The 26888-nt window shown below is 46.4% G+C and overlaps 2 protein-coding genes across 3 annotated transcripts in view; both read right to left on the bottom strand.

The window, feature by feature from the left end:
• Clcn4 (chloride voltage-gated channel 4) overlaps positions 1-15003 on the bottom strand; it is a 65790-nt gene extending 50787 nt beyond the window's left edge. Inside the window, exons 1-2 of the mRNA XM_042680523.1 lie at positions 14906-15003; positions 13288-13570 (exon numbers count right to left, since the gene is read on the bottom strand). The gene's annotated coding sequence lies outside the window, so the exon portion shown is untranslated. The remainder of the gene's footprint in view (positions 1-13287; positions 13571-14905) is intronic.
• An 8187-nt stretch (positions 15004-23190) lies between these two features.
• The window catches only part of Wwc3 (WWC family member 3), a 112678-nt gene continuing 108980 nt past the window's right edge, over positions 23191-26888 (bottom strand). For both annotated transcript variants that reach the window (XM_042680517.1, XM_042680518.1), the window contains one exon: positions 23191-25830. In XM_042680517.1, the coding sequence (XP_042536451.1) occupies positions 25764-25830 (67 nt within the window). In that variant the 3' untranslated portion in view covers positions 23191-25763. The remainder of the gene's footprint in view (positions 25831-26888) is intronic.

Here is a 26888-nt window from a genome sequence, read left to right as displayed (position 1 = left end):
ACTATGAACAGTGTAAGAGACAGTAAGCGCTCCATAACCACACATCTGGGGTAGAGGCCTGGAGAACATCAAGCTCATAGACGGGCCTTGCTCAGATGACATGTACAAATCAACAGCCCCAAGTTTTCATTTCTCACAAACTTTCCAGACACTCCAATAACTCATCACAAGAAACCTTGAAAATTTTTTCTTGAAACCTTTGTAATTTCATGGGGGGGGGCGGGGTGTAAACTGAGCATAAGGACTGGTAACTCTCGTGCTACCTGGCTAGGAGCCTCTGAGCTCAGAGGGCATGTCATTACAGCATGTGGCCACCAGATGGAGCTCCCCAGAGTTTACTGGTTCAGCAACCATGTGCAAAGATGGCCTCCTCTTTTCTCCATCTTGTGCCAACCTGTCCCTTTTGTGCCTCTGTCCTGCCCTGCCTCATAGATGCTCTTCTTGTCAGCCCACAGACCGTAACTGTATGGCCTGCCTTAGGTCACTAGAAACGCCTACCTACATAGCCCACTGCTCCAGCCCTGGCCCAAACAACGTCACTAGCTTAGTCCCTTTCTCATCCATGTTCTTTCTCTGTCCTATTCAGTAGCCTCTCATTACCCACTGTGCCTCAAGTGCACCCCAAAAGATGCTTGCAACAGGTGGCCTAAACACAGAATACTGAGCATAAGAATGAGGATGTATGGGAACACATGCTGTGTTGTTCTAGTTATATAATGTTCAGAAACCGGCAGAAGTGAACTATGATTCACTAGAATGGAGACTTTACTGGTGAATCCACAAAGAAAATCAGACACACCCAGCTGCATTCAGGAGATCAGTTTGGGGGTGAGTTGGAGGGAGTGATGAATGCGGGACAGAACAACGCTCTGGATCCTAACCTGAGCGGTAACATGATGTCCTAGGTGTTTGTTTTGCGACTCGTGAAGCTGTCTAGAAGCCTGAGGGTGTGTAGACACAAGTTGAAGGGGTGACAGAAACGGCTGGAAGCAGCCCGTGAGTGTGGGGGTGGGAGTTGCCTTAAGATTAGAGTGCAGGGTCAGCTCCCTGACCTACCGACAACCAGGCCACTTGGTCCCTGGTTCCCCATTTTCCACTCAGTTCCCTAACAAGGGGAGTACACTGGAGCATACATTATGGACTGAGGATACCCTGTGCGGCCTGTACCCAGCCCTGGCACCTGTGTGTACACATGACATGTTTCCACGCTGCAACCTGGTACAAATTAATCACTACATTACAGTTACACAACAGAGCACTGCTCTCTTAATCTGCCAGTGTGGATGAAGGCAGAAGAGAGTTTTTGCTACAAATATTTGGGGCTGTAGCGAATAGTTCTTTATCTGCTTCTGTGTGCTGCTCAGAAATGAGAGAGGGAAAGTGGAAGATTAAAGTGGAAGATTATATGCACACCTAATGCATATGTGCATGTGTACACACACACACATGCACAAACACGCTTTCCCATCTTGGACATGAGGAGACATTGAAAAGAGATACGGATCTGACCTGTCCCTGCACTGTCCTCTAAGCAGGTGCCGATGTCACAGAGAAGCCTTCACCTTGGTCGCTACACCCAACTTGTAATACTGACAAAGGACCACATGCAAATGAACTGCCTGTGCGTGTGACTCTGCTAGCCATACTCAATTCTAGCATAGCTACTGTATCCCACACAGCCGGGCCCCTTCTAGATCACTCAGAACTTTCTAGCAAGCTCCAACAGATTTCCAACCGTATCTCTGGGCCTGACATCACTTGTTTTGGAGCCCAGGGAAAAAGCTCTGCTCATATGACAGGACTGTCGTGCATCATGGAGAACAGTTCTCAGCCGATGATGATGCTCAGACCGTGCCCCTTAAATGGAATTGTTTCCATGCTAGTGTTTTGTACCTGAGCAAAACAAACAAACCAACAAAAAACACACAAATACAATGTAATAGCCGCAATGCGACCATTCCTTAAGTGGCCCCTGACACAAAACCCGTTTTTTCCACTGCTACTGGGGGCAGGGAGGAAGTGGCTGGGTAGCAGAGTAGGAACTCAGTGTTTGATGCCCTTGGTTGCGCCAATCTCCAGGGCTGTCAACAAATGCCTTTGAGGTATCAAAGAAAATATTTGCCTATGCCTATATCTTCCAGAGTTTTCCCTATACTCTCTTGTGGTAATTTTAAGGCTTCCAATCTAACATTAAGATCTTTGATCCATTTGAAGTTGATTTTCATACATGTTGAGAGACAGGGGTCTAGTTTCAGTCTCCTCTATGTAGCTAGCCAGTTTACCCAGCAGTGCTTCTTAAAGAAGCTAGTGTTTCTCCAGTGCATGTTTTTGACTCCTTTGTCAAAGATCAGATGGCTATATTTGTATGCTTTTATTCTTGCATGTTCTATCCTATTCCATTGATCTTGTTGTCTGTTTGTGTGTCAGTGCCATGCTGGTTTTGTTGCTCTGTCTCTGTATTATAATCTGAAATCTGGTATTGAGATGCCTCCACGTTGCTCTTTCTCCTCAGGATTGCTGTTGCTCTTTGGGGTCTTTATGTAAGGATGGATGAATGTGACTGTATCAAATGTAAAAGCTTCTGCACAGCAAAATAAATAATTACAAGAACCAAGAGTCAACCCATCGAATGGGATAAAACCTTTTCCAGATGCACAACAAATAAAGGATTCACATCCAGAAAATACAAAGAACACATGCACGCGCACGTGCATACACACACACACACACACCAGTCAAGCCTCCAAACACCAAGCCAGGTTCTCCAGAGAAAAGACAAAGGTGTTGACAGTGACAAGAACCCATAGGTGGCCACCAAGAACAGGCTGAGAATCACAGGACTGAAGAGAGACAAGCCTCGAAGATTCGAGCAGCTGGAGAGCCAGAGAACATGTCGAGAGGCATGGGATAATGAAACTCAGCCAGGAAGCCATGGCACAGAGAGATGGCGACTTCCTCTTCCTCCTCTTCCTCCTCTTCCTCCTCCTCCTCCTCCTCCTCCTCCTCCTCCTCCTCCTCCTCCTCCTCCTCCTCCTCCTCCTCCTCCTCCTCCACCTCCTCCTTCCTCCTGGGCACAGATCCCTGTCCACCAGCACCCTCTGAGCCCCTTGACTACCATATGGTTTGTACAGGGTTGGGTGCACTGATCTGATACGGGCATGGCAGGCTTCCTACAGCCCCAGACCCATGCGGCTATCTGTCCTATTTTCCAACCCAGCCTGTGCGCTGGGAAGGAGCTGAGACCCACCTCAAGTGGCCTCGGGGGACACAATGGACTCAGTGTTCTCTGCCCTCCCGCAAGGGGGATGGGGACATGAAGTCTCTGTTGCCTGTGCCAAGAGTCAACAAGTCAGAATGTCCCAGTAACAACAACAACAACAACAACGCCCTATAGGTCTTACAGTGTGAGGGTGTTCTTCTACGCACTTCCCATGTCTGAAGTTGACAGAGCTCCTGACGTCTTGTGAATCAAGTGCTGTCACCCAGTCCCCTAATACAGATGAGTCAACTGAGACAGAGAAGAGATTAGGGATCACAGAGGTGAGGAGGGAGCTGGACTGAGCTCAGACCCCAGAGGCCTTTCTCCACGGCGGCCTGCCAGGCCTTAGTCATCTCAGGATGCAGGAAAACCTTGCTTCCCTTCCACTGAGAGGCTATCGGGAGCCACGCTTCTCCTGAACCATGTAGAAAGTGCTTGTCAAAGACACCATGGAAGCCGGGCGCCAGGCGCTGACAGCTCACGGCTGTAATCCCAGGTACTCAGGAGGCTGAGATCTGAGAATCGCGGTTCAAAACCCGCCTGGGCAGGAAAGTCCCTGAGACTCTTATCTCTAATAAACCACCAGAAAACTGGAAGTGGCACTATGGCTCAAGTGGTAGAGCGCTCGCCTTAAGCCGAAGAGCTCAGGGACAGGGCCCAGGCCCAGAGTTCAAGCCCCACAACCAACAAAAACAAAAACAAAAACCCACCATGGAAACTCTTCCACCTTCCTCATCCTCTGAAACATGGCTGTATTCATGTCCTCAGGCTACTGTTAGAATGTACCACAGACCAGGTGGCTCAGATCAGAGAAGCTTATTGCAGCCCAGTTCTAGAGGCTGGATGTCACAGATCAAAGTGTGGACTCTAAAGGAAAGACCCGTTCCAGGCCTCTCTCCGGGGTCTATCCTCATATAATCTGTGTGTGTGTACGTCTGTCTGTGTGTGTGTGTGTGTGTGTGTGTGTGTGTGTGTGTGTGTGTGTGCGTGTGCACGCATGCGTGCAATTTTCCTTTCCTTTCCCTTTTTTCTTTTCTTTTTTTTTTTTTGTCTGTTGTGGGGTTTGAACTCGGGGCCTGAACACTGTCCCTGAGCTTTTCTGCTCAAGGCTAGCACTCTACCACTTTGAGTCACAGCGCCACTTCTGGTTTTCTGGTGGTTCATTGGAGTCTCATGGACTTTCCCGCTTGGGCTGGATTTGAACAATGATCCTCAGATCTCAGCCTCTTGAGTAGCCAGGATTACAGGCATGAGCCACCAGTGCCTAGCCCCAATTCTCCTTCTCTTATGAGAATACTGGACCTATTTGATTAGGAGCTTATATTAATTATTATATTAATTATTAACTTATTGTATGTTCATTACTTCTGTAAAGAGTCTATCTGCAAAGAAGGTCCCTCTCTGAAGTACTGAGCATTAGGACTGCAACGTGTGAATTTGAGAGGAGAAAAGCTGAACCCATATCAGGCCCAAAGACGGTGCTGGAGAGAATGCCCTCCATCCCTCCCTCTCCTGGAAGTCCTCACCCCGGCCTTCTGTGGACCATTTCCCTGACAAGTCTTTCTCTACAACAACTGATTTTCTTCTTACCTCTGATATTCCCCTTCATAAAAAGAATTCAGACCCTGATGACTAGCAAGGGTATCGCGGTTGCAAGCCGCTTTCATGTGCTTCTCCTATGTCCTCCTATATCCACAGTGAAGCGCACATGGCTGCTGTGGCCGAGGAACCGGCTGCAATTCCAGCCACTTCCCATGTGTGCGGAGACATGGGTGCTGGCGAAAAGTATGACTAAGCTAAGAGCAAAAACAGCTCACTGCGGCCAGCTCTCCTGGATCCTGACCTCAGCGCCCTTGAGTTCAAGCAGTGCCTCCAGCGCAACGCTACCCTGGAGGAGAGAGCGCGAGCTTCGCGCGCAGCCAAGTTAAGTCCAGAAGGGAAACGAAGACTCAAGGAGAAAGCAGACAGGCCACAGGGCCCGCAAGAAACTGCGGGGTCAGGGTGAGCACGCAGCGCAGCGTGACTGCTGGGAGAGATGAGTCAACAGTCCCCAGGGAGGAGGCCGGGACACATCGGCCAAACCCCTAACTGCCCAGCTGGGGGCGCTCGCCACACAGCCTGCTCCAGGCCACCCCGGCTCTTCCTGCTGAGTCATCTGTGGCATGGATAAGAAAGGGCTTGGGACACCCCTGGAGAGGGTCTCTTGTAGAGCTTGAAGAGGAGTTCCGTCACCCAGTTCAGTCAATGGCTGGGCACGCTGTCACCCAATGGAACGATTCTACAACAGCTGTCCTCCGTTCCAATGACTGGTCCTCGACGACATTAGCCTCGACTCTTTGGTTCCAATCTCCATCCCGCCACTAGACTTAACATGTTCTAGACTGAAGGCAATTTCCCCCCCTAGGGGACATGTGGCTAGTGGTCTCCTGACCTCCTTCTACTAAACACTGCACAATGCACACGACAAGGACATCCCCTATCACAAAGCCAAATGGACACAGTATCAAGCTGAGAAGCACTGGCCCTGCCAGGCACTGATGGCTCACGCCTGTCATCCTAGCTACTCAGGAGGCTGAGATCTGAGGATTGAGGTTCAAAGCCAGCCCCGGCAGGAAAGTCTGTGAAAGTCCTATCTCCAAGTAATCACCAGAGAACTGGAAGTGGCGCTGTGGCTCAAAGTGGTAGAGCGCTAGCCTTGAGCAGAAGAGCTCAGGGACAGTGCCCAGGCCCTGAGTTCAAGCCCACAACCAACCAAAAAAAGAAAAGAAAACCTGGCCTAGACAGATAGCTGGGACCCAAGGAATAGTTGTTGAATTAAAACCTAATTAAGAGGGCCGGGGGCTCTGGCTCAGTGGTAGAGTACTTGCTCAGCATACGCCAGCTAAGCGATGTAAAAAATGTATACCCATATAGTTGAGGCAATAAATGTGTGAGTGAATGAATGCATGAATGAATGAATGAATGATCAAGGCTCATGTCTTACAGAAATGCTCATTCAGTTTCCATAATATTAATGGTCTTTCCAGGATATTAGTATTTTATTTGTCTCAGTCAACAAATATTTAAGAAGCACTTACTACATGCTGTGTTCTGTGCTTACAGCACTAAAGAAAGCAAATATGGCCTTTGGCCTCCCAGAGCCTAAGCTGGAAAATGGAACCTGGCTATGCCCCGGTTGTTCCATAGCTATAGCACAATTGTTCACGTAAGCTGAGCTAAGACTTTTTTTTGTGTGTGTGTGTCAATCATGGGGCTTGAACTCTGGGCCTGAATGCTGTCCCCGAGCTCTTCAGCTCAAGGCTAGTGCTCTACCACTTGAGCCACAGGGCCACTTCCGGTTTTGTTGTAGTTAATTGGAGATAAGAGTCTCAGGGACTTTCCTGCCTGGGTTGGCTTTGAACTGCAATCCTCAGATGTCTGCCTCCTGAGTAGCTAGGAGGCAGCTCACAGGTGTGAGCCACCGGTGCCCGGCTTGGGGTAAGACATTTGACTCCTCTGAACATCTGTTCCTCGTATGTAAAATCAGGGAGTTCTCTTGACTTTGAAACATGCTTCTAACAACTAAATTCTATTTATTTAGTTAATGAATCATTTCCTCTTTAGAGTTTTTATATTCCTATAATATTATCATCATTGATTATAAAAGACTGATAAATGGGCATGTCCATTCATGAAACGCCAGCTAAGCCAGGTGCCAGTGGCTCATGCCACTCAGCAAGCTGAGATCTGAGAATCTCAGTTTGAAGCTAGCTCAAGCAGAAAAGTCCTCAAGAATCTATCTCCAGGACTGGGAAGGTGGCTCAGTGGTAGAGCGCTTGCCTTGCATGCCTGAGGCCCTGGGTTCGATTCCTCAGCACCACATAAACAAAAAGAAAAAAGCCAGAAGTGGCGCTGTGGCTCAAGTGGTAGAACGCTAGCCTTGAGCTGAAGAGCTGAGGGACAGCGCCCGGCCCAGAGTTCAGGCACCATGACCAGACCCAAAATAAAATAAAATATATACTTATATAAAAAAAAGAATCTATCTCCAGTTAAGCAGTAAACAGTCAAACTGGAAGTATGAGTCACGTGGCAGAGCCCCAGCTGTGAGCAAAGACAAAGAGCACAAGGCCCTGAGTTCCAGCCCAGCACTAGCATGCACACACACAAAATGCAGTTAAGGAAATCACTTCACTGCCCACTGAGGTTGACTGATACATACCATGAGCCTAAGGCAAACAAATCTCCCCCATCACACAGCCCGAGAAATGAGGTGTGTTGAGTATTCCTATTTTATCTCTACAAGAGCTATTTACAAAAACAATTTGAAAAGAAAAACAAAAAATGGAGTGGGTTACTGCTGCATGAAAAATAGGCGAATCTCAAAATTATGAAGAATAAAAGAAGCCAGATATGAAAGCGCATCTATTGTTTGCTTCCATCTAGATGAAGTTTGATGATGGGCCAAACCGTGGGGACAGAAAGAATTCTTGTTGTCTGTTGCCAGAGCGTTTGACTAAAATGAGGCAAAATGGGACCCTCTGGGTTTCTGTTATATCAAAACAAAACAATGCATTTTAACTGTGCATACATTATATCCCAAGAAAGGAAAAAGTGAGCATTGTACAGATAAGGCTGTCTTCCCGGGAAGTTTCTAAAACAATCTCTAAATAAGTTATCTGCAGATGCTTGCCTCAGGAAGGAAGGCAGAGGTCCCAGAACTGGAAGGAAACAGAGCATCTTTTGTATAACTTTGAAAACTACCCTGTGTATGCATTATTGTTTCAAAATAGTCATTAACACATATCATTATGCTACATAAAATAAACCAGCCTCTTCAGAAATAAAATATAATGTCTTCTCTCATAGGCAGAACCTAGATATTTAAAAAAAAATAGCATAGCCAGGCACTGGTGGCTCACACCCATAGTCCTGGCTACTCAGGGGGCTGAAATCTGAAGACTGTGGTTCGAAATCAGCTCAGGCAGGAAAGTCCATGAGACTCTTACCTCCAATTAACCACCAACATAGCCAGAAGTGGAGCTGTACCTCAAGTGGTGGAGTGCTGGCCCTGAGCACAGAAGCTCAAGGACAAGCCCCAGGACTAGCACAAAAAATTAGCATAAATGTAAAACAGGTCCTGTCTTGCTGGAGATCTGGGTAAGAGGCAGGAGGTGAAAGAAGGCAAAGAGGGGTGAGTGTGACCAAAGCATTTTATATGCATGAATGAAACTAGAATAATAAAAGCCATTAAAATTGTTTCACAAAAAGAGGGGATGTTAATAAGGAGTAATAGAGGGGGTGAATTTGATTGTTGTATCTTATAGGCATTTATGGATATATTACAACAAAACCCCTTTGAACAATTAACATCTGCTAATACAAAAGAACGGTAAAATATATGCATTGTTATCTTAACAGAAACCCACCCCTGGCTACAAAGGAAAGTTTCTCTCTAGCTGCCCACTGGAAATGTGCTGAAGGATTGATAACAAGCTTGCCCTGTGGGCAACACCCCAGTTTGCTGAGGAGGAGGGGAGCTGGGAAGGATTCTGCAACACACTGACTGTAAAAGCAAGTACCACAAGAATTTATTGCCAGGCTCTGGTAGCTTAAGCCTATAATCCCAGCTACTCAAGAGGCTGAGATCTGAGCATTGCAGTTCAAAGCCAGCCCAAGCAGGAAAGCCCATATAGACTCTTATTTCCAATTAACCAGCAAAAGCCCAAAAGCTCTACAGTTGTGGTTCAAGTGGTAGAACATGCTAACTTTGAGAAAAACGTCCAGGGACAGTGCCTAGGCTCTGAGTTCCCTGAAGTCCCAGGACTGGCACCAAAAAAAGAGAAGAATTGACCTGTCTTCTAGTTGGCCATACGCTAAAAGAGTTCTCAAAAAAAATAAACTATTGCTGTCATGACATTTTATTTGTAAATATCTTAACATGCATCTCCAAAAAATAAGAGCCCTCTTCACAAACACATACATTTGCTGTCTACTGCTGCATAGTGAGTAAGGCCACAGCACAGCAGAAAGAGACAGACATGTCTTGTCTCATTGGTCCTGGGCCAAAAATCCAGGTGTGGCTAAGCTGGACACCAGGACTTCAGAGCTCTCAGAAGGTAGTCCCCAGCCACGGACTGGTAGCTCACACCTGTAATGCTAGCTACTCAGGAAGCTGAGATCTGAGAATACTGGTTCAAAGCCAGCCTGAGCAAGAAAGTCTGTGAGACTCTTACCTCTAATTAACCCAAAGTGGAGCTGAGGCTCAAAGTGGTAGAGCCTTGAGCAAAAATGCTTAGGGGCAGCGCCCAGGTCCTGAGTTCAAGCCACATGAGCCACAAATAAAAGAAGGTAACAACTTCCGGCCCACCTGGGGGTGGAGGACCTGTTACCAGAAACACGTTGCTGCCATGTTTCGATTCCTAGGGGTCATCGGGTCCCCCCCACTCCACACAGTGCTGCTCATGGCAGGACCGCCCTTTCCTTCAGCAGACCCATCCAAGACAGAGAGAGCACACCTGAGAAAGTCCCGGGCCCTTTCTCCCCTGATCCCAGAAGAGCATCTCTTTACTCCAGCCATTGTGTCCATACGGGGTACTAAATGTGGTCCCGACTCCTGGGGAGAGGCCCCTGCAAGGCCGTGGCTGCAGGAGCAGGTCCTGCTCACAGGCTGCCTTCCACACCACCCACGGCCGCAGCTGTCAACACGAACGAGCCTCCTCGAATTCAGTGAATAACCAGGCACAGAAAGAGCCACCAAGTGTCACCAGATGCCTAATACGCACTTGCTCAGGCCATGATCCAATCAATGGTCCCCACTGTATTTGGCTCTTGAGGCTCGTAGTTATCATTTGATAAGCTGTTACCCCGCCTGCCTGCGTCTCATTCCTGACACCGACTTATGAAGAGACAAGGCTAGGAACCCCGAGCGTCAAGCTGTTCTGGGGCTCAGAAGAGTCTGGGAGGCCCCGTCTGAACCCTAGAAGCACTGGTTAGACCCCAAGGATGGAAGCCCCAGGAGACAAGGTCCTGGGAAGGGCCCCGGGCCTGCTGCTGTTGCCTGGGCCTTTGGCCCCGCCTGGCAGCCCCTTCTCCAAGGGGCCCCGCTGGCCCTCCCACGCGACATATTTGATGGGACCACGAGGGGAGAGATGGACAAAGGCAGTGAGTGACTGCGGGATGCAGAGGAGGACAGAGCACAGTCCAGCCCCAGGGGACAAGGACAAAATCATGCAGGCTTTCTAACTTCCTGCTCGCACCCACGGGAAACACATGCCACGCCTGGCAGCGTCACTACCAACGTGACGTCATGTCCTTCGGAGACTCCAATTGGCAGGCCGCTTCCATTCCCCTGGGCCTCTCTAAACGCCGAGGAAGCGGAACCCCGTGGACGGCTGGACAGACTTCACAGTCCTCACACCCACTCTGAGAGGCCACGCTGGCCAAGGTCACCTTCCTACGTACCAGAGCTAGACTTTCACACTTTCAGACATGAGTCCAGTTCTGAAGTTTAAAGCGTGTGTGTGCGTGTGCGTGTGTGTGTGTGTGTGTGTGCGCGCGTGCCTGCTGCCCAGAGGGACCAGCCAGCAGCTGGAGACAAATGTGTTTCCCTCCTCCTAGCAGTGGGAATGCCATCACCAGCCTATTCTCACCACATGGGACTAGCACAGAAGACACCTTATTTCATCTCTAAAATACCTCAACTGCACCGACCTGACCAGGAAGTGACCTCCTAGCCGCCAGCCCCACCCACAACATTGAGACTTTGTACATACCACTACCTTTGACCCTGTTGGAAAATGCAGTACCTAAGGCGGAAGCTATGGGCTCACTGTACCTTAATCTGGTCTCCAGAAACAGGGACCGAGAGCGAACAAATGCAGCTGTGGTACTCGCCGGACACGATGTTGAAAATGACCTATACAACTTGTGGGTCGGGATGGAAGGGAAAGACTGGGAGAAGGAAGGTAGGGGTGACATTGTCCAAAAAGAAATACACTCTACCTGACTTAAGCAACTGTAACCCCTCTGCACATCACCTCTAAAATAACAATTAAAAACTTTAAATGAAATGCCATCTCTCCACTCCAGCCACACCAGGTGAGTCACCGGCGGGAATCCCAGAGCATTTCTGCCCATGGTTGTCTAGCGCTTGTTTTCTTATTCCCCAAAACTGGCCTAGCTGCCAGGTTTGTGCCCGGCTCCAAATGGCATACACATACCCCCTCCACTTACAAGAGAAATGGTATCTACAAACCCTTGGTGTATAAAGGCCTTCACGTTGTATTTTCCAGTATGTCCAACATTATAAAGGAAACTTGATTTCTGACACCCAGTGCTCCATATTGAACAAATCATAGGAAAATGAATTCCATAATGTTGGTGCCAGAACAACTTTTCTAGGCTATGTAGGAGCTGAAGTGTTGCTTAATGGTAGAGTGCTTACCTAGCATTTGACACACTGGGACCTAACCCAGTACCACAAAGAAAAAAAAGTGAAAATGACTTAAATCACTAGGCTTCAACCAGAGACGCCACAGCTGTCAGGGGACACGTGCTCACATCTATTGAGACTTCGGATCCTAACTAGGAGAGGCTTTGGTCTGGCACCAGCGCGGTGGGGGACCACAGGCACTGCTAACGCACAAGCCAGCTCCTGCAACAGACAGTGACCTGGCCTCCAACTGTGCCCGGGTTGCCAAATGCTAGTCTAAATCTCTTTGTAATTTTGAGGATGAGAAAACAAAGGCCTGAAGACAAACCTTCTTGTTCAGGGTTATATAAAGTCACAAAGCCCAAGTAGAACCCAGTGTCTGTTAACACCTGCTCCGTCTAGAGTGGGCTGGAGGTGGAGAGGGCGGGGGCTGGAGATCTGTTTATCTGTTCAATTGATTTGCTTGGTTGCTGCTGCGGATGGGATCCGGAGCCTGCCCCGTGGTTAGCACATGTTCTACCAATGAGCTGCCCCCAACAGCTGATGTAAATCCTGAACCAAGCTGCGCCAAAGGCAGAAAATGGCAATAAAGAAATCACTGAAACCACGTCAGGATATCCCCCACCGAAAGAAATGCTTTCTTCAGTTACCAAGGGAAATCGCATTGCTTCCCAGTCCCCCTCGGCCCTTCGGGAGCAGAATTCCTCCTGCTGTGAGTTCCCCTGGAGTTGACCAACGCCCCGGCTCGCAGGGCTGCAGGTTCGCGGGAACGAATGCCACATTCTCCTCCTCCTAACGGTGCCCACTCGGCCTGGCCCCCACCAGGAGAAAGGAATGTAAACAGGGTCCAAAGAGAGGCGGTGAAGGCAGCCCCTCCTCAGCGCAGCGGAGCTGAAGTCACCTGACCCGTCCAGCTGCGGTCAGCAAGCCCCCGCCTCCAGCGGCTCTTTATTCCGCATGGGAAGGAAAAGCGCTAGACTCTTCGGGCTGGGCTCATCTGCATCCATTTTGTTCTTACAGATGTTGCTGTGTCTCGCTGCCGCCTGTTCTCTTGGGGTGGGATGGGGGTGCGGGAAATTTATTTTATTGTACGCTGTGATTTTTCCAATCTACTGAAGCCCATGGGGGGGGAGGGGGTCCTCCACATTTAAAGGCCAGAGCCTTGCCCAGCTACTGCGAACCAAGGCGCCGCCAGGCCCCCCGCCAGCCTGTGCTTTGAAAGGAGTCAGGCAGCCCCCCAAGCCTCAGGAAGGCGCAGTCTCCCCAGAACGTCAAGATCCAAAGCGCACCTTCTAAATAAACGCCCCATTCTGTCCTCAGAACGCATGGATTCTGCTCAGCCTCGCCGCCCGCCCCCGCCCCTCGACCAGGAGGCTTCTGTCTTGGACCCGTGGCCCTCTTCCCGAGGTGGGCACCCCACGCCTGACTCACGCCAGCAGCAGGCCACTCCCCGCCTAGTGCTTGAAGCCGCAGCAGTTATGGGCAGCAGCCAAGGCCCAGCTTTCGGGGGGGAGGGGCGGCTGCGGCCAGGCTGCAAGGTGCCCGGCTGGGGCTCCGCCTGCAGCCTCTGCGCCGCCAGGGCGGCCGGGGAGAGCGCCGGGCGTCACGCGCCCCTTACCTGCAGTGCTGCATGGTGCGGCGCGGCCGCGCACCTGGCCCGCATCCTAGAGCATCCTTTCTTCAGCGAGACGGTGGGGAGCGTTGTGACGTCATCGGGGGCGGGGCTCCGCGCCGTCACGTGATGGCTTTGGAGCGCGGTTAGGAGCGAAGCAAGGTGATCTCCGGGTGAGGTAAGAGTAGCCAGAAACCGTCTTCAGCCAGATCCTTCTGCTTCAGGGTTGCTTGGTTCGATGGGTGCCGTTTCCCTGGCCTTGCACGACGAACTGTGGGAAACAAAGAGCCTAGGGAAGTGGAAATCCAAATTATTTCAGGTTCCAAGTATGTAATAGGATTTTGAACGAACTCTCAATAAGGAGATTATAATGAGAAGACTTGCCACCAAGTGTTCTTTTTCAAAACCGGTATTTATCAAATGCAGCAGAGAAATATATGTTGTGCAAATCAAAGTGACAGTTGAAATGCAGGGTGCATGCATATACACTGTACAGAGAAATCAGATGTCAAATATTACACTGAACAGTTTAAAACAGTTACAGAATATGATACTAACCATACTGATAAATAATACTTTACTCTCGAGAGCTGTACTCTAACATTTATTCGTATTTTCCAAAGGGGGCGGGGAATGGCCACACCACATAAATACCACCACTCACTTCGGGCTGGAGGTGTGACTCACATACTATTTACTTGAATGCTTAATTCTAAATATAATGCTATTGTATGAGAATAATTGTATATGGCTGTATTTATTTTCTTAAATTTTCTGGTAAAGCATGAAAGTGTTAATTGACAGTAAATCGCTATGTGTTTTCTAATTTGTATCACAGTCTGAAAAAGTGAGTCATTTTGTATTACAGAAAATATGTCCAATATCAACATTTCTTATTCACAACTAAAACAGCCTTGCCTAGAAAGCCTTAGAAGATTCTGTAAGAGAGCTGGGGATGTGGCTCAAACGATAAGAGCACCTGCCTAACAAGTACAACACCCAGAAATGAAACCCAATACCATGAGAAAAAAGGAGAAAATGCTGTGAACATTTAGTAAATGTGAAAAGCATATTTGCAACTTTAAGCAGTCCACATCCCCCAATGCCATGAAAAGGGACAATTCTGTAATCATTTAATTAATGTGAGAAAGCATATTTCAGACTTCAAGCAGGACTTGTACAAATTCTTCTTTTGCCAAACCACATAAACATTCTTTGACATTCGAAGATACAAAAGGCAGAACAATGATATTTGTATTGTAATTTCATACCAATCAATTTCTTTTCATGAGTTGCACAACTTTAATATTCCCTTCACTCCTACCCCCGAATGACACATGAAATAGACCGCCTTCCAGCAGGTTAAACTTACTTGCTATTTATTTCAAGCAGCTTTTCTGCCATTCTATATTTAGCCTTGCCTCCCTTTTTTTAAACCACCATTCCCTCCAGAGTAACCACATTTCTGTTCAGAAAGTCATTCTCTAATTTAGGCATAAATACAGCCCATGCCTCTCACTAAGATCGATTATTTTCAAGACCATATTTTAAAACTTGACAGTGCCAGTGTGCGTTTGTAGGTCACGCCTCTCAGGTTTGCTTTCCTGAGTGCGAAAGAACTTACCTTTTGTTGTCAGATTCTAGAGATCTGAAGTTCAAATGCTACCGGGATCCCCTGCTCCATTTGTCGGAGGGTCTGATTCGAGAGGACAAGTGACAGGCTCATCTTCCTGACAGGCAAAAGTCGCTTTCTGCGTCAGCCGTTAGGAGGGCCCCAGAGGGAGGGTGGAGGGTCACGTGCTTGGCCCAGCCACTCAGCCCCCGCGCAGCGGCCAGGTCACAGAGACCACAGTGCCAGTCTCTCATCTCCTACCTTCGCAGCAATCCAGTGGAGACACAGCTCTGCGTCAAGTAAGGACGCCCCGCCCTGAGGGTCTGGACAGCAGCTGCTATGAAGCTCTCGAATCAACGGCAAGTGGGCAGCGTGTAATGTATCACGCCAGGGCAGCAGCACATGGTACAATTCAACCCACTTGGCAGAAATGACCAAATATAAGCACCTTCCTCATCCACAGCAGGTTTTGGTTTTGTCCTTTTTTTTTTTCTTGCCAACACCCTTTAGTTTCACCTTCTCTTTTTCCACATGATTACTCAATTGTACACACACACACACACACACACACACACACACACATTGCAGCAGACCGAAAACTGGGTCATGCAGTTTCCAACAGTTTTCAATACCCTCCATCAATTTGGCAAAGCTTAAAAGGAACAAAAAAAGAAACTCAGTACCACCTGTGAGAATTTGTAATTTACCAATCATTCCCATGGTCCACTTACCAATTCCTACCAAATGCCTTAAAACTACATATAATTTGAGCAATTATTCTGGAGCCCTGACAGCTGCCTGCCCCAGCAATTTCTGTCCAGGAATTTGCCCTGGAGTTCGGGTGAGGGGAGAATAGAACCCGTGTGCAAGGAATAAGCTAGGGAAAGTTGGCTGCAATATTATTTTTGACCTCAGACCACTGGCAACAAATTAAATTTCCAAAAATAGGGTATGCAAAATAGACATCTGTAAAATGCAAGAAGTTAAAGTGCTCTGGCAATAGGTCCTTATGGGGGAGAAAAGATACTTACAGTAGATTACACAATCAACAAGCTCCAAAGCATTCTGTGCTGAGAGATTGATAATGTCTGTAGATATGATGTATTTATAGGGTAACTATAAACACATTTGTATATGAATGTAGACAAGAGTTAGGGGAAGAAGTCAATGAAATATTAATTATAGCATTTCACTTGCTAGTGGGATAAATGATGTTTGAAATTTTTCTTCATCTCTTTTGCTAGATAAAATAAAATTTCTCCACAATTAGTGCACATTGATTTTGTAACAAGGGAAAAAAGTTTTCTTAAAAGCCCCATATTGGTCATGAAATAAATGTTTGGAAAGAGCCCTTGTTTAATGTCTTTAGCTTTGCACTCTCTCTGTCTGTCTCTGTCTCTGTCTCTCTGTCTCTCTCTCTCTCTCTGTCTCTCTCTCTCTCACACACACACACACACACACACACACACACACACACACACCGGATTTTTATCCCTTTGAGTCTTTTGTATTTTTTCTTTATTGATTATGTCACTTTTCTCCCAATGTCACTAGAGTTCCAACAGTGATATTTTTTTTGTGATACTGGCAATTAAATTTGGGACCTTGAGCTCACTAGGCCAGGCAGGCTCTCTTTCCCTTGAGCCATGCTCCCAGCCTCTGTTTGTGTTGATTATATTCAAGGTAGAGCCTCCTTTTATGTCCTGGCCAGCTTTGCTTTGATCTACTTGTGCTTCCTGGCCTTAATGTGGATGACAGGCGTGTGCTACCTTGCCTAGCAAATGATTGAAATGGCAGTCTCCTGAAAGTGTATGCCCAGGCTGGCCTTGAACTGTGATTCCTTGATCTCAGCTTCCCGAGCATTACAGCCTTGAGTCACTGTGCCCAGCTAAACAATGCTTCTTCAGTAGAGGCAATGTTGCTTCCTACCACCACTGTTTGAAATAGCCAGGTGTCCTTATCTTAAGGCCCCAGACCAGTGCCTTGATTTACAAACTACCTTAGCCTTTCTCCTTGACTGAATGTAATCCAATTTGTCTGGCAACAGACCAGCGCTTTGAACATAACAAGCCTTTGAACTGAGACCCTGTTTTACTCCCTCCCTACCTCCAGCTGTGGCCCTTTTGGCAAGTTTTCTGTGTCCCACCATTAGTTGCTAGTACCAACCCCCACCAGACATTCCTTTGAAGTCACTACAAATACCTCAGACTATAAGCAAGGAGCCACTCTCTAGCTTTGGCTGGAGGATCCCCTTGGGAAGGCTTTCCCCCCGGTAAACCTGTGCTGGTGTTGAACCATCTCTTTGTCTATTCTCCCTATCTTTTGAACTTCACACAGAGTACTCAGAGACTGTGGGGGCACAGTAGTGCATTCTTGTCATTGGGTGGGAAGAGACGAGGGACACTGCTGAACATACTGCCACCCCCCACCCCATGACAGGGAAGGATCCAGCCCCAAATGTCAAAAGGCTGAGGAAGAAACCCTGAGTTAGAACTGCTCATAAGGGATCATTTGAGCTGGGCTCTGGTGGCTCATACCTGTCCAGCTACTCAGGAGGCTGAGATCTGAGGATTGCGGTTCAAAGCCGGCCTGGACAGGAAAAATCTGTGAGACTCTTATCTCCAATAAACCAGCAGAAAACCAGAAGTGGAGTTGTGGCTCAAGGTGATAAAGCAGGCTGGGAAGGTGGCTCAGTGGTAGAGCGCTTGCCTTGCATGCTCGAGGCCCTGGGTTTGATTCCTCAGCACCACATAAGCAAAAGGAAAAATACCGGAAGTGGCGCTGTGGCTCAAGTGGTAGAGCGCTAGCCTTGAGCTGAAGAGCTGAGGGACAGCGCCCAGGCCCAGAGTTCAGGCCCCACTACCGGACCCAAAAAATTAAAAAAAAAAGTGATAAAGCAATAGCCTTCACACACACACACACACACACACACACACACACACACACACACACACACACACACACACACACACACACACACCCCACATATGAAGACTAGTGTTGCCTAATTTATTTGCAGCCCATCAACCACCCCTAGGAACCTACCCTGAAGGGACATGTGGAACATGTACAATAAATCCTATGGACTGGAAATTAACCTTACATAATAAGACAGCGTTCTCTAAGGAAGAAAAGCTTATCTATTTTAAAATTTGATATTTTGTGCATTGTATATTTTTGCATCAATATGTATGTATGTATATATGTAAGTATGTACGTCGTGGGACTTGAACTCAAGGCCTGAGCACTGTCCCTGAGCTTTTCATTCAAGACTAGCATTCTACCACTTTGAGCCAGAGCTCCACTTCTAGTGGAGTCCTTCCTGCCCAGGCTGGCTTTCAATTGTGATCCTCAGATCTCAGCCTCCTGAGTAGCTATGATTAGAGGTGTGAGCCACCAGCACTTGGCTCTTTTAATTTTAATAAATAATAAGCTACCTTTATTATTTACTCCTTTGGTGCCCTCTTAAATTTTGTACCCAAGGCAAGTGCTTCTCTTATCTCCTCCAAGTATCAGCTCTGGATAATGGTAGACTTTCTATAAATGGTGAATCTTATAATAAATGCTGGAGGCAAGGACTCTATTTCACATTTATGACCTTGGTTTTTTTTTACACCCAAATACCTTGTCTTGAATGAATGAATGAATTCTTCCATATCTATCTTGGTGTTATTACACATGATCAATGCCATAAAAGATTTGGAGAGTAAATAAATGATGTGGAACTTGAACTTGCAATTTAGCCTTTCCTGGGCGTTCTGAACTATTTATAAATCCCAAAAGACATCTGAAAGCCACAGGCTTGTACTGTGCTGCACTGGCATCCATCCAAAGGGACTGCTTTGACAGATGTGACAAACAACAGCCTTTAGATCCCTCTGTGTTTTGCACTGGAGCTGTCGTCAATGTCATTGTCCATTCTAGAAAATGTGAGAAAGGATCACTTCCTGTGAGAATCCATAGGGTTATTTGCTTCTCTGACAACCAGAATTGTGTAGTTTTCTCTTTGAGTGCCAGGAAACCCAAACTGTGCCAAAGCAATTCAGTGGGGCCTCTTTTGGTATATGCATGGGTAGTGTGCCAGCCAATGTCAAAACAACTCAGCTCTCCAAGAGTAGAGCTAGCAAGTCACACTAACACTGGCTGATTCCCTTGGTGTAAATTCTCCCATCCAGGTGGCTTCTCAGTACTGACTGGGGGTTGGCGGGGGGGGGGGGGGGGGGGGGGGGAGGGGGGGGGGTGGAAAGTGAAACATGGTGGCCTTGATTATTTAGCATCTCCACTGATTGCAAGGAACACAGAGCAATTTGTTTTCTTGTACCCAGGTAAGGAATGGCTTCTCTCCCCCCTGGATCTGGTCTTGATAAGAGCTGCTAATGTCTCAGTGCTTTGGACTGAATATATTTTTCTTTTGCTTTCTTTTTTTTTTTGTCTGAGACTGGGACTCAATCCCCACAAACTCGGGGGCCTTTTGAATGCTAGGCAAGCACTCTGCTACTGAGCTGCATCCCTCCCCCGATTCTTCTAATATTGCACTGCACTGAAATGATAACCACCAGCCATCATTGCTATTCACGTAGAAATGAACAGCTAAGGGCTGGGAAGGTGGCTCAGTGGTAGAGTGTTTGCCTTGCATGCATGAGGCCCTGGGTTCAATTCCTCAGCGCCACATAAGCAGAAAAACCGGAAGTGGTCCTGTGGCTCAAGTGGTAGAGCACTCACCTTGGCTGAAGAGTTGAGGGACCCAAAGTTCAGGCCCCACGACCGACAAAAAAAAAAAAAAAGAAAAAAAGAACAGTTAAAAAAAAATTAGTTCCTCCATTCTGCTAGCTACATACAAAGTGGTTAAAAGTGGTTAAGAGTCACACTTGACCAATAGCTGCCATATTTTGGTGCAGATATATAAAACCAACATTACTACAAATAATTAAATTGTACCATGCTGTAAAGCATTTCTGCTAAATGAATTCCATCACAATAAAACAATTCATGTTTATTACCTTTGGGATTCTGCCTATACTTTCAGGGTTGGAAAAGCAATCTGGTCAGAGTGTCGGTTAGTAAGAATGATGAAAAGGCATGGATTCCAGAATGTTGTGTATCTCTAGCCACAGGACTGGCGAAAGATGCTCCCAAGTGTGGCACAATGGACAGCTTCAACCTTTGGACTGCATCAGGACCCTGGAAGCCTTGATTCAAGAGGAGATAGACAGCACTTGATCATTTCTTCCAAAGCAAGAAGGCTACCATACAGGCATATAGAAAATGACCTTTGCCAAGGCAGGGGAGTGGGTACTTGGGTGGGCTGGGCAATCTCCCTCCTAAGCTATTCAATCTTTCCCCATAGAATTTGTGTCACCGCCACTTTCTGGGATGAAAGCATCGTGGTGGATGGGGCCCAGTTAGGTAGGGATGCCAAGGCGATGGAGAGATTGTTCTGGATTGACTGAGCGACATCATGATATTTGGAATTTATTTTACAAAATTAGGGTAGTCTTCTGTTAGGAAATTAATACAATAAAGCTTGTTCTTAGCTCCAAAAAGAAAACCCATATGCTCATTTCAGCAGGAGAAAAGGATATGAAAAAATATACATGCCCTTATTCATGTTAAAAACCCTTAAGGACACGGGCTCTGGTGCTCGCGTCTGTAATCCTAGCTACTCAGGAGGCTGAGATCTAAGGATCACAGTTGAAAGGCAGTCCAGGCTGGAAAGTCCGTGAGACTCTCTTTTTTGGGTAAATTTTTTAAAAACACTATTGTAAGGGTGATGCACAGAGAGGCCACAGTGACATAAGGCAATAAGTGCATTTCTGGCCATGGTTACACCTCTCTCGTTTTTCTCTCACTTTCCCTCCCCCCTCCCCCCCCCTCCCCCGCACCCCAGCTGTAAAGCTCATTTCTAACAGCGTCTCGTGAATATGGCTGTTGCCTTGGTTCCCGCTTTGTCCTTTGTGTCAGCATTTTGTTATTCCCCTTCCCTCCTGTGTGTGAGGCCCATCATGCAATCCTAGCACGGGGAAAAAGCGCTGAGGAAAATAGAAAGTGATGGATATGTATGTGTGTATGAGAGACAGACAGAGACAGAGACAGAGTGACAGTGAGAGAGGCAGAGACCGAGACAGACAGATTTTACCCCCTACGCCAACAGTTTGCTTGATAGGGAAAAGCTGGCTGTTATGCTCTGAATATGTCTCCTCCAAAATTCAGTGAGATTTGATTGGCCTGTGGCAGTGTTTGACATGGGGGCTTTAAGAGGTGGTTATGTTGTTTTATTATTATTTTTTTGGGGGTCCGGTCGTGGGGCCTGAACTCTGGGCCTGGGCGCTGTCCCTCAGCTCTTCAGCTCAAGGCTATCGCTCCACCACTTGAGCCACAGCGCCACTTCCGGCTTTTTTTCTTTTTGCTTATGTGGTGCTGGGGAATCGAACCCAAGGCCTCATGCGTGCAAGGCAAGCGCTCTACCACTGAGCCACCTTCCCAGCCCGTGGTTATGTTGTTAAAATGAACTAAAGCCTTTCTCAAGGGAGAGGTTCGGAACAGTGAGAGCCGGGTTGGTGTACAATGAGTCTGCCCCTCATGTTTGTGCCACTTGCCCTCCTGATTTCCCACCGTGTTATGACACAGCCAAGCAGACGCTAGTGTAAGCAGTCTCTTTTTGGGACAAACTCCTATATTAACACAACTTCCCAATGCCCCTTCATTAGCTAATACCTTTTTGAGAATGCTAAGCATGACCAAAGCCATCCCATTTGAACCTTGGAACATGTGATCTATGACCTGAGCTAAACAAGCCCAAAATGTGTCTGCAGTCTTTTTGTAACTACGGCTTACCTGAAACTGAGCATGCTCAGGAACGTACTCTTTAACTGAGTGCATTCCTATACATATTCATGTATAGGATCCCGCACTTCCTTTGCAAATAACTTTTCTTCTTCTCCCCTCACCCCAGCTTTGAAAATAACATGCTGTTCCCCTTCCCTGCTGCGGGCAGTCCATCTTCTCCTCTCTTTTATTTCTTGGAACTGCTTGTTTTGTCTTTACACTCACCAAGATGTGAACTCACTGCATGTGGTTTTGGAGTTTGTTGGTAGCGGTGCTTGAACTTGGGGCCTGGGCACTGTTCTTGAGCTCTTTTGTTCAAGGATAGCATTCAACCGCTTTGAGCCACACCGCCACTTCTGGTTTTCTGGAGGTTCACTGGAGATAAAAGTCTCACAGACTTTCCTGTCCGCGCTGGCTTTGAACCCCAGTCCTCAGATCTCAGCCTCCTGCATAGCTAGGATGACAGGCGGGAGCCACGGTGTCCCACCTTGCATGTAGTTTATACTATCATCATGCTCTAGCGCTTCTTAGCCTCCACAAGCATGCGCTAAATAAACCTCTATTCTCTGCAAATTATCCAGAATTGTGTATTTTGCTATAGCAACAGCACTCGTTTCTCACTAAAGTCTGATAAAAGCAAAATAGCCTTTCTTTGCGGCACTTGGAAAGGAACCCAGGTCCTTGGGGATGCAGGCAATTGTTCGCCACTGAGCTCCAGCCTTTTACTTACCTTTTGACAGTCTTGCTACCATAGCCCAGGCTGGCCTCAAAACTGTCATCCCCTACCTCAGGGTCTTGAGTGCTGAGATGAAAGGTGTGCACTTTTCTCTATCAGTATTATATACTAAAATATGTACATGTGAATTGGTAAAATGGATACGATTTGCTTGAAACCACAAGAAAGGGGAGAGGGTAGAGAGGTAGCTGAAAGAAGACTGACCGCAGGCTGAAGGCAGCGAGTATTGCATGTGCATTCACTTTATTATTCTCTGGTTTTATAACACTATTTTTAAACACACATTTCTATCTTGTTTGGGGGGGGGGGGTGGTCCTGAGGCTTGAACTCGGGGTCTGTTCCTGAGCTTCTTTTGTTCAAGGCTAGCGCCCTACCACTTGAGCCATTGCTCTACTTCCAGCTTTTTCTGTGATTAGAGATAAGAATTTCACACTTTTCTTACCCAGGCTGGTTTAGAACCACAATCCTCAGATATCAGCCTCCTGAATAGCTAGGATTCAGGCATGAACCATTGGCATCCAGCATATTTTTATCTTTTTTATGTGCACCCAGAATATTTGTATCTTGTTATGAGCACTCAACATATTTTATCTTTTTTTCATGTGTGTGTTGGGACTGAATTCAGGACTTCACTCATACTAAAACATGTATTCTGCCACTGGGCTACATTCCCAGTCCCTGTTTGGATATATGTGAGTCTTCATAAAATTGTAATGAAAAAAACAAAACACTTCCATTTTGTTCTTAAGGCAGGTTAGTTTAATTTTATAGAAGAAATACTTTCAAACAATACAAATGACAAAGATCAGAGAGAACAGGGACAAAAACAGAGATGAGTACTGATTATAATTTATTCCCACAACAGAAGATTAATTTCAGAGATCACCACCAAAGCCCGACAATGAGTGATTAGATAATGTGAAAAACCAAATTCCCTTTTACACAGAGTGCTATTTCTACCAACCCTGGTGACAGAATGCCAGCATTTGTGAACCAGAACTGCTTAGAAAGCAGCAGGTCCTTTTTCCACGAGGCAGTACATACACAAGTTGGAAGCGCGGGTAGAACCCCCCGAGCCCATAGGCTTTCACTTGTCTGATGTGTGCAGTGTTTTCGGCCAAGCCAGCCCCGTCATGAGTGAGAAGCAATGCGGATGTTACATGTTCTCCTGCCTGCTCAGACCAATCGCCGGTGCTGCACATGCGTACAGTACTGCCTTTCTCCCAGCCTTCAAGCGCTTGCGTGTTTTCTCCTTGCTTCCATTCCACTCAGATTTCAAGGCCACCCAGCAACTCAGGCTTGGAGGCAGGGGAAGACAAGGCAAAAGGTGGCAAGCCCACGTGTTCCTTGCTGCCCCTAGCTGGGAAGCAGGTGCGGTGTGTGCTGCCTGGACGGTGGAGGGAGGGGCGGAGGGGGCACACCATACAGACACCTGTGCAGAGGGAGCAGTGGTGCTCCGTAGAAGACACCTGTCTCAGCTTCCTGAATGCACAGTGAGCTTCTCAACAAGGGATGGCAAAAAAGCTGCTTCACCCACCAACCCTTAGACGCTGTAAAAGCCCTGCCACGTGGGACTCCAAACAATCTACTCTGTGCACACTCCAGCATCAGCTACTGGGGGCAAAGACAGAGGGCCTGCTCAACGGTTCTCATGAGGATATAGATGCTTTGGGTCTCTACCTCTATTGTGGGTTCAAACAAAAAGGAATTAGCAAAAAACATAACAAAACAAAAACAAAAAAACAGGCCAAAAAAGCAAGACTAAAAGCAAGAATCAGGAATGCATAGCAAGAGATGGCAACCATTAAAAGCATACAATTTTCAGTCTTGCCATCACTGACAAATTCAATTGTCCGTGATTGGTCTTATCAATGAAATGCTTTTACAAAATTCAATTTTAATAACTCTAACAAGGAAAGTGGGTTATACAAGGAGGGAGGTTACAGATTGATATGAGAGACCTGATTAAAAGGGGCATTTCTGCAGGAGGGGAAGAAAGATCTAGGAAGAGAGTTCTGTTTTCTTTGACATTTCTTGTGACCACTTCATTTACTCCTTCAAGGCCTCAGAAAGAAGAGCACATTTCATCTGAAGTAAGTATGTGCCAGGCAAACTGTATCATTTGACATTTAAAAGAATCATGGCATATTTTATTACATTATCATTTTTTTCTTCATGAGCTAGTATTATGATTTTGTGAGAACTAATGGGAAGGCTTCAATATGGGAGGTATTCTGATTTAATTAGATAGATTTCTGGAAGTGATTACCTGGGTAAGTCCAGTTACCTATATGTCCTTCTCTCCACACATACACAAAAGCACCTTCAGAGTTACGTCTCTGCCATATTAATCACCGCATTTACCCTCAGCTTACTGGAAATGTACACACTGAGTTCCCTCTCCACTTCCCTTCATGAAACAGTAGTAGAGAGCAGGAGACCACTCCCACCCTGCTCATCTATCCATCAGCCAGAGGCGGCCAAGGCCAGCTGCACATGCTCTAAGGAGCCCAGGCAGTATGATCGGCCATTGGCCACCATAGACAAGCAGACTGAAACTTGGGATGCTGAAGGCTCTGTCACCAAGCTTCAGACTCGTGGCAAGCACAGAAAGATGCATTAGACGACAACACAGCGATGAGAGCCAGCAGTGGCCAGTACACAGCAGACACTGAGCCCTGCAATGCATACACAGCTTGTGGACACAGCCTGCGAATTACAACTGAACTATTACAGATGACATTTTAACCTAACACACAGAGAGTGAGAGTGTACGATACACACGGTAAATGAATCTGTGAGAAACTGATACAAGTAACACATTTAGCACATAGTGTTTGCGTTTCAGGTGTCAGAAACAAGACCGGCCCCAAGTTCCATTCTACTGCATGACAAATACGGAAGAACAAAATTTCAGTCTTAAAATACATCTTAAAGTCAGTATTTTCCTTCAAGGAAAAAAAGTACTATAAATAAATTACAATACAGTGAATTTGCCTGAACTCACTTCGTTTCTGTCTTCCAGCCTTTAAGTCAAATAAAACAGCATAAAAACTGTACACTCTTAACATGATAGTTGATCTTTTATAAAATAACCTGTCTTCAGAGATGTCAATTTCACAACAAGGAAAAACCAAGCCCTGTTGTCGTCACTATTATAAAATATATATGAATAGATATATGGGTTTTTTACAAAATGTGTATATTAATAGCTTTTGCACAAATATTTTAAAGACAAATTTAGCTAATCTAAGAAATTCATGAAAATAAATCAGGCAGATAAATACTTCCTGTGTATAACGCTCTACATCAAACATCATCAGCTGGGAGAGGAGGTATGTTAATCCTTGGTCTTGTAAAAAATGCTATCTTCTCCCTGGGATTGAAAAGAAGAACAGGTTAGATGTGAGTCTGAAGATACTGAAAGCTGACATCAGGCTCTCATAGCAATGATGGCTTTCCTTACAGAACAAACTGAACTTAAAGACATAGTAGCATATATGTTTGTACACTGAATGTGAATTTAGTAGAAGTTATGAAGTTCTGAGGGCAGAAGTTGGTTTATCTCCTAAATCACTGCCTAGTAGAGAGATATGGGCACACAGGAAATACTTGTTTTATTAATAAAAGAAAAACCACACGCATGAATGAACTTTAAATCATTATTTGAAGGAAGCACATTAGTCTTTTATACTAATTTATGATGGAGATGTGAGTATCAAAGATATCCAAAACTCAAGGAGGCTAAAAGTCAGGTGTGTATTATCCTGCAAGCAAAAGGAATGAAACACGTTATAATGTAGATGAACTTCAAAAGCATGCTAAGGAAAAGCAGCAAGACAAGCAAGACCATGCATCGCATGATTCCACTGATATGAAGTCGCCAGAAAAGGCAAAGCCAAAGGAACAGAAAACACATTGCAGGTTGGCAGGCTAGGGAGGGGGAAGGGCAGTGACTACTGAATGCGTGTGGCTACTTTCGGGCTGATAAACGTGTCGACAGAGGCAGAGGAGGCACAACATGGTAGACAGACTGAATTTTACTGACCTGTTTGCTCTAAAATTTCTAATTTTATGTTATGTGGTTTCACGTTAATTTTTGCAGATATAAGAGAATACATATGTCTCTGTGCAATTCCCCTCAGGTATGAAAACAAAAGCAGGCTTTAACGTACTGATTACTCAAGTTGGGAAAAGCCAAGGTGCTGATAATGCCTGAGTCTTGTGGATGTTGACTCTGTGACCATTCATTCAACTGAGCAAAACACACACTCTCCTCTATGTAGATGCCGCCATAACAAAATGTCAATTGAAAAAGCAAAGCTGACATATATGTGTGTGCATGTGTAAATCAGTTATTTGTAATACCAAACACATGGAAAGAAAGAGCAGTTTGTAAAACAGAGTAGTTGGGTGACTTATACTTACTAGATG

The sequence above is a fragment of the Dipodomys spectabilis genome, unplaced genomic scaffold (assembly GCF_019054845.1).
Source record: "Dipodomys spectabilis isolate Male_0828 unplaced genomic scaffold, ASM1905484v1 ptg000061l, whole genome shotgun sequence".
NCBI classification, from domain to species: domain Eukaryota; kingdom Metazoa; phylum Chordata; class Mammalia; order Rodentia; family Heteromyidae; genus Dipodomys; species Dipodomys spectabilis.
The sequence above is the reverse complement of the archived record's forward strand: the minus strand, read 5'-3'. Positions and strand labels throughout refer to the sequence as shown.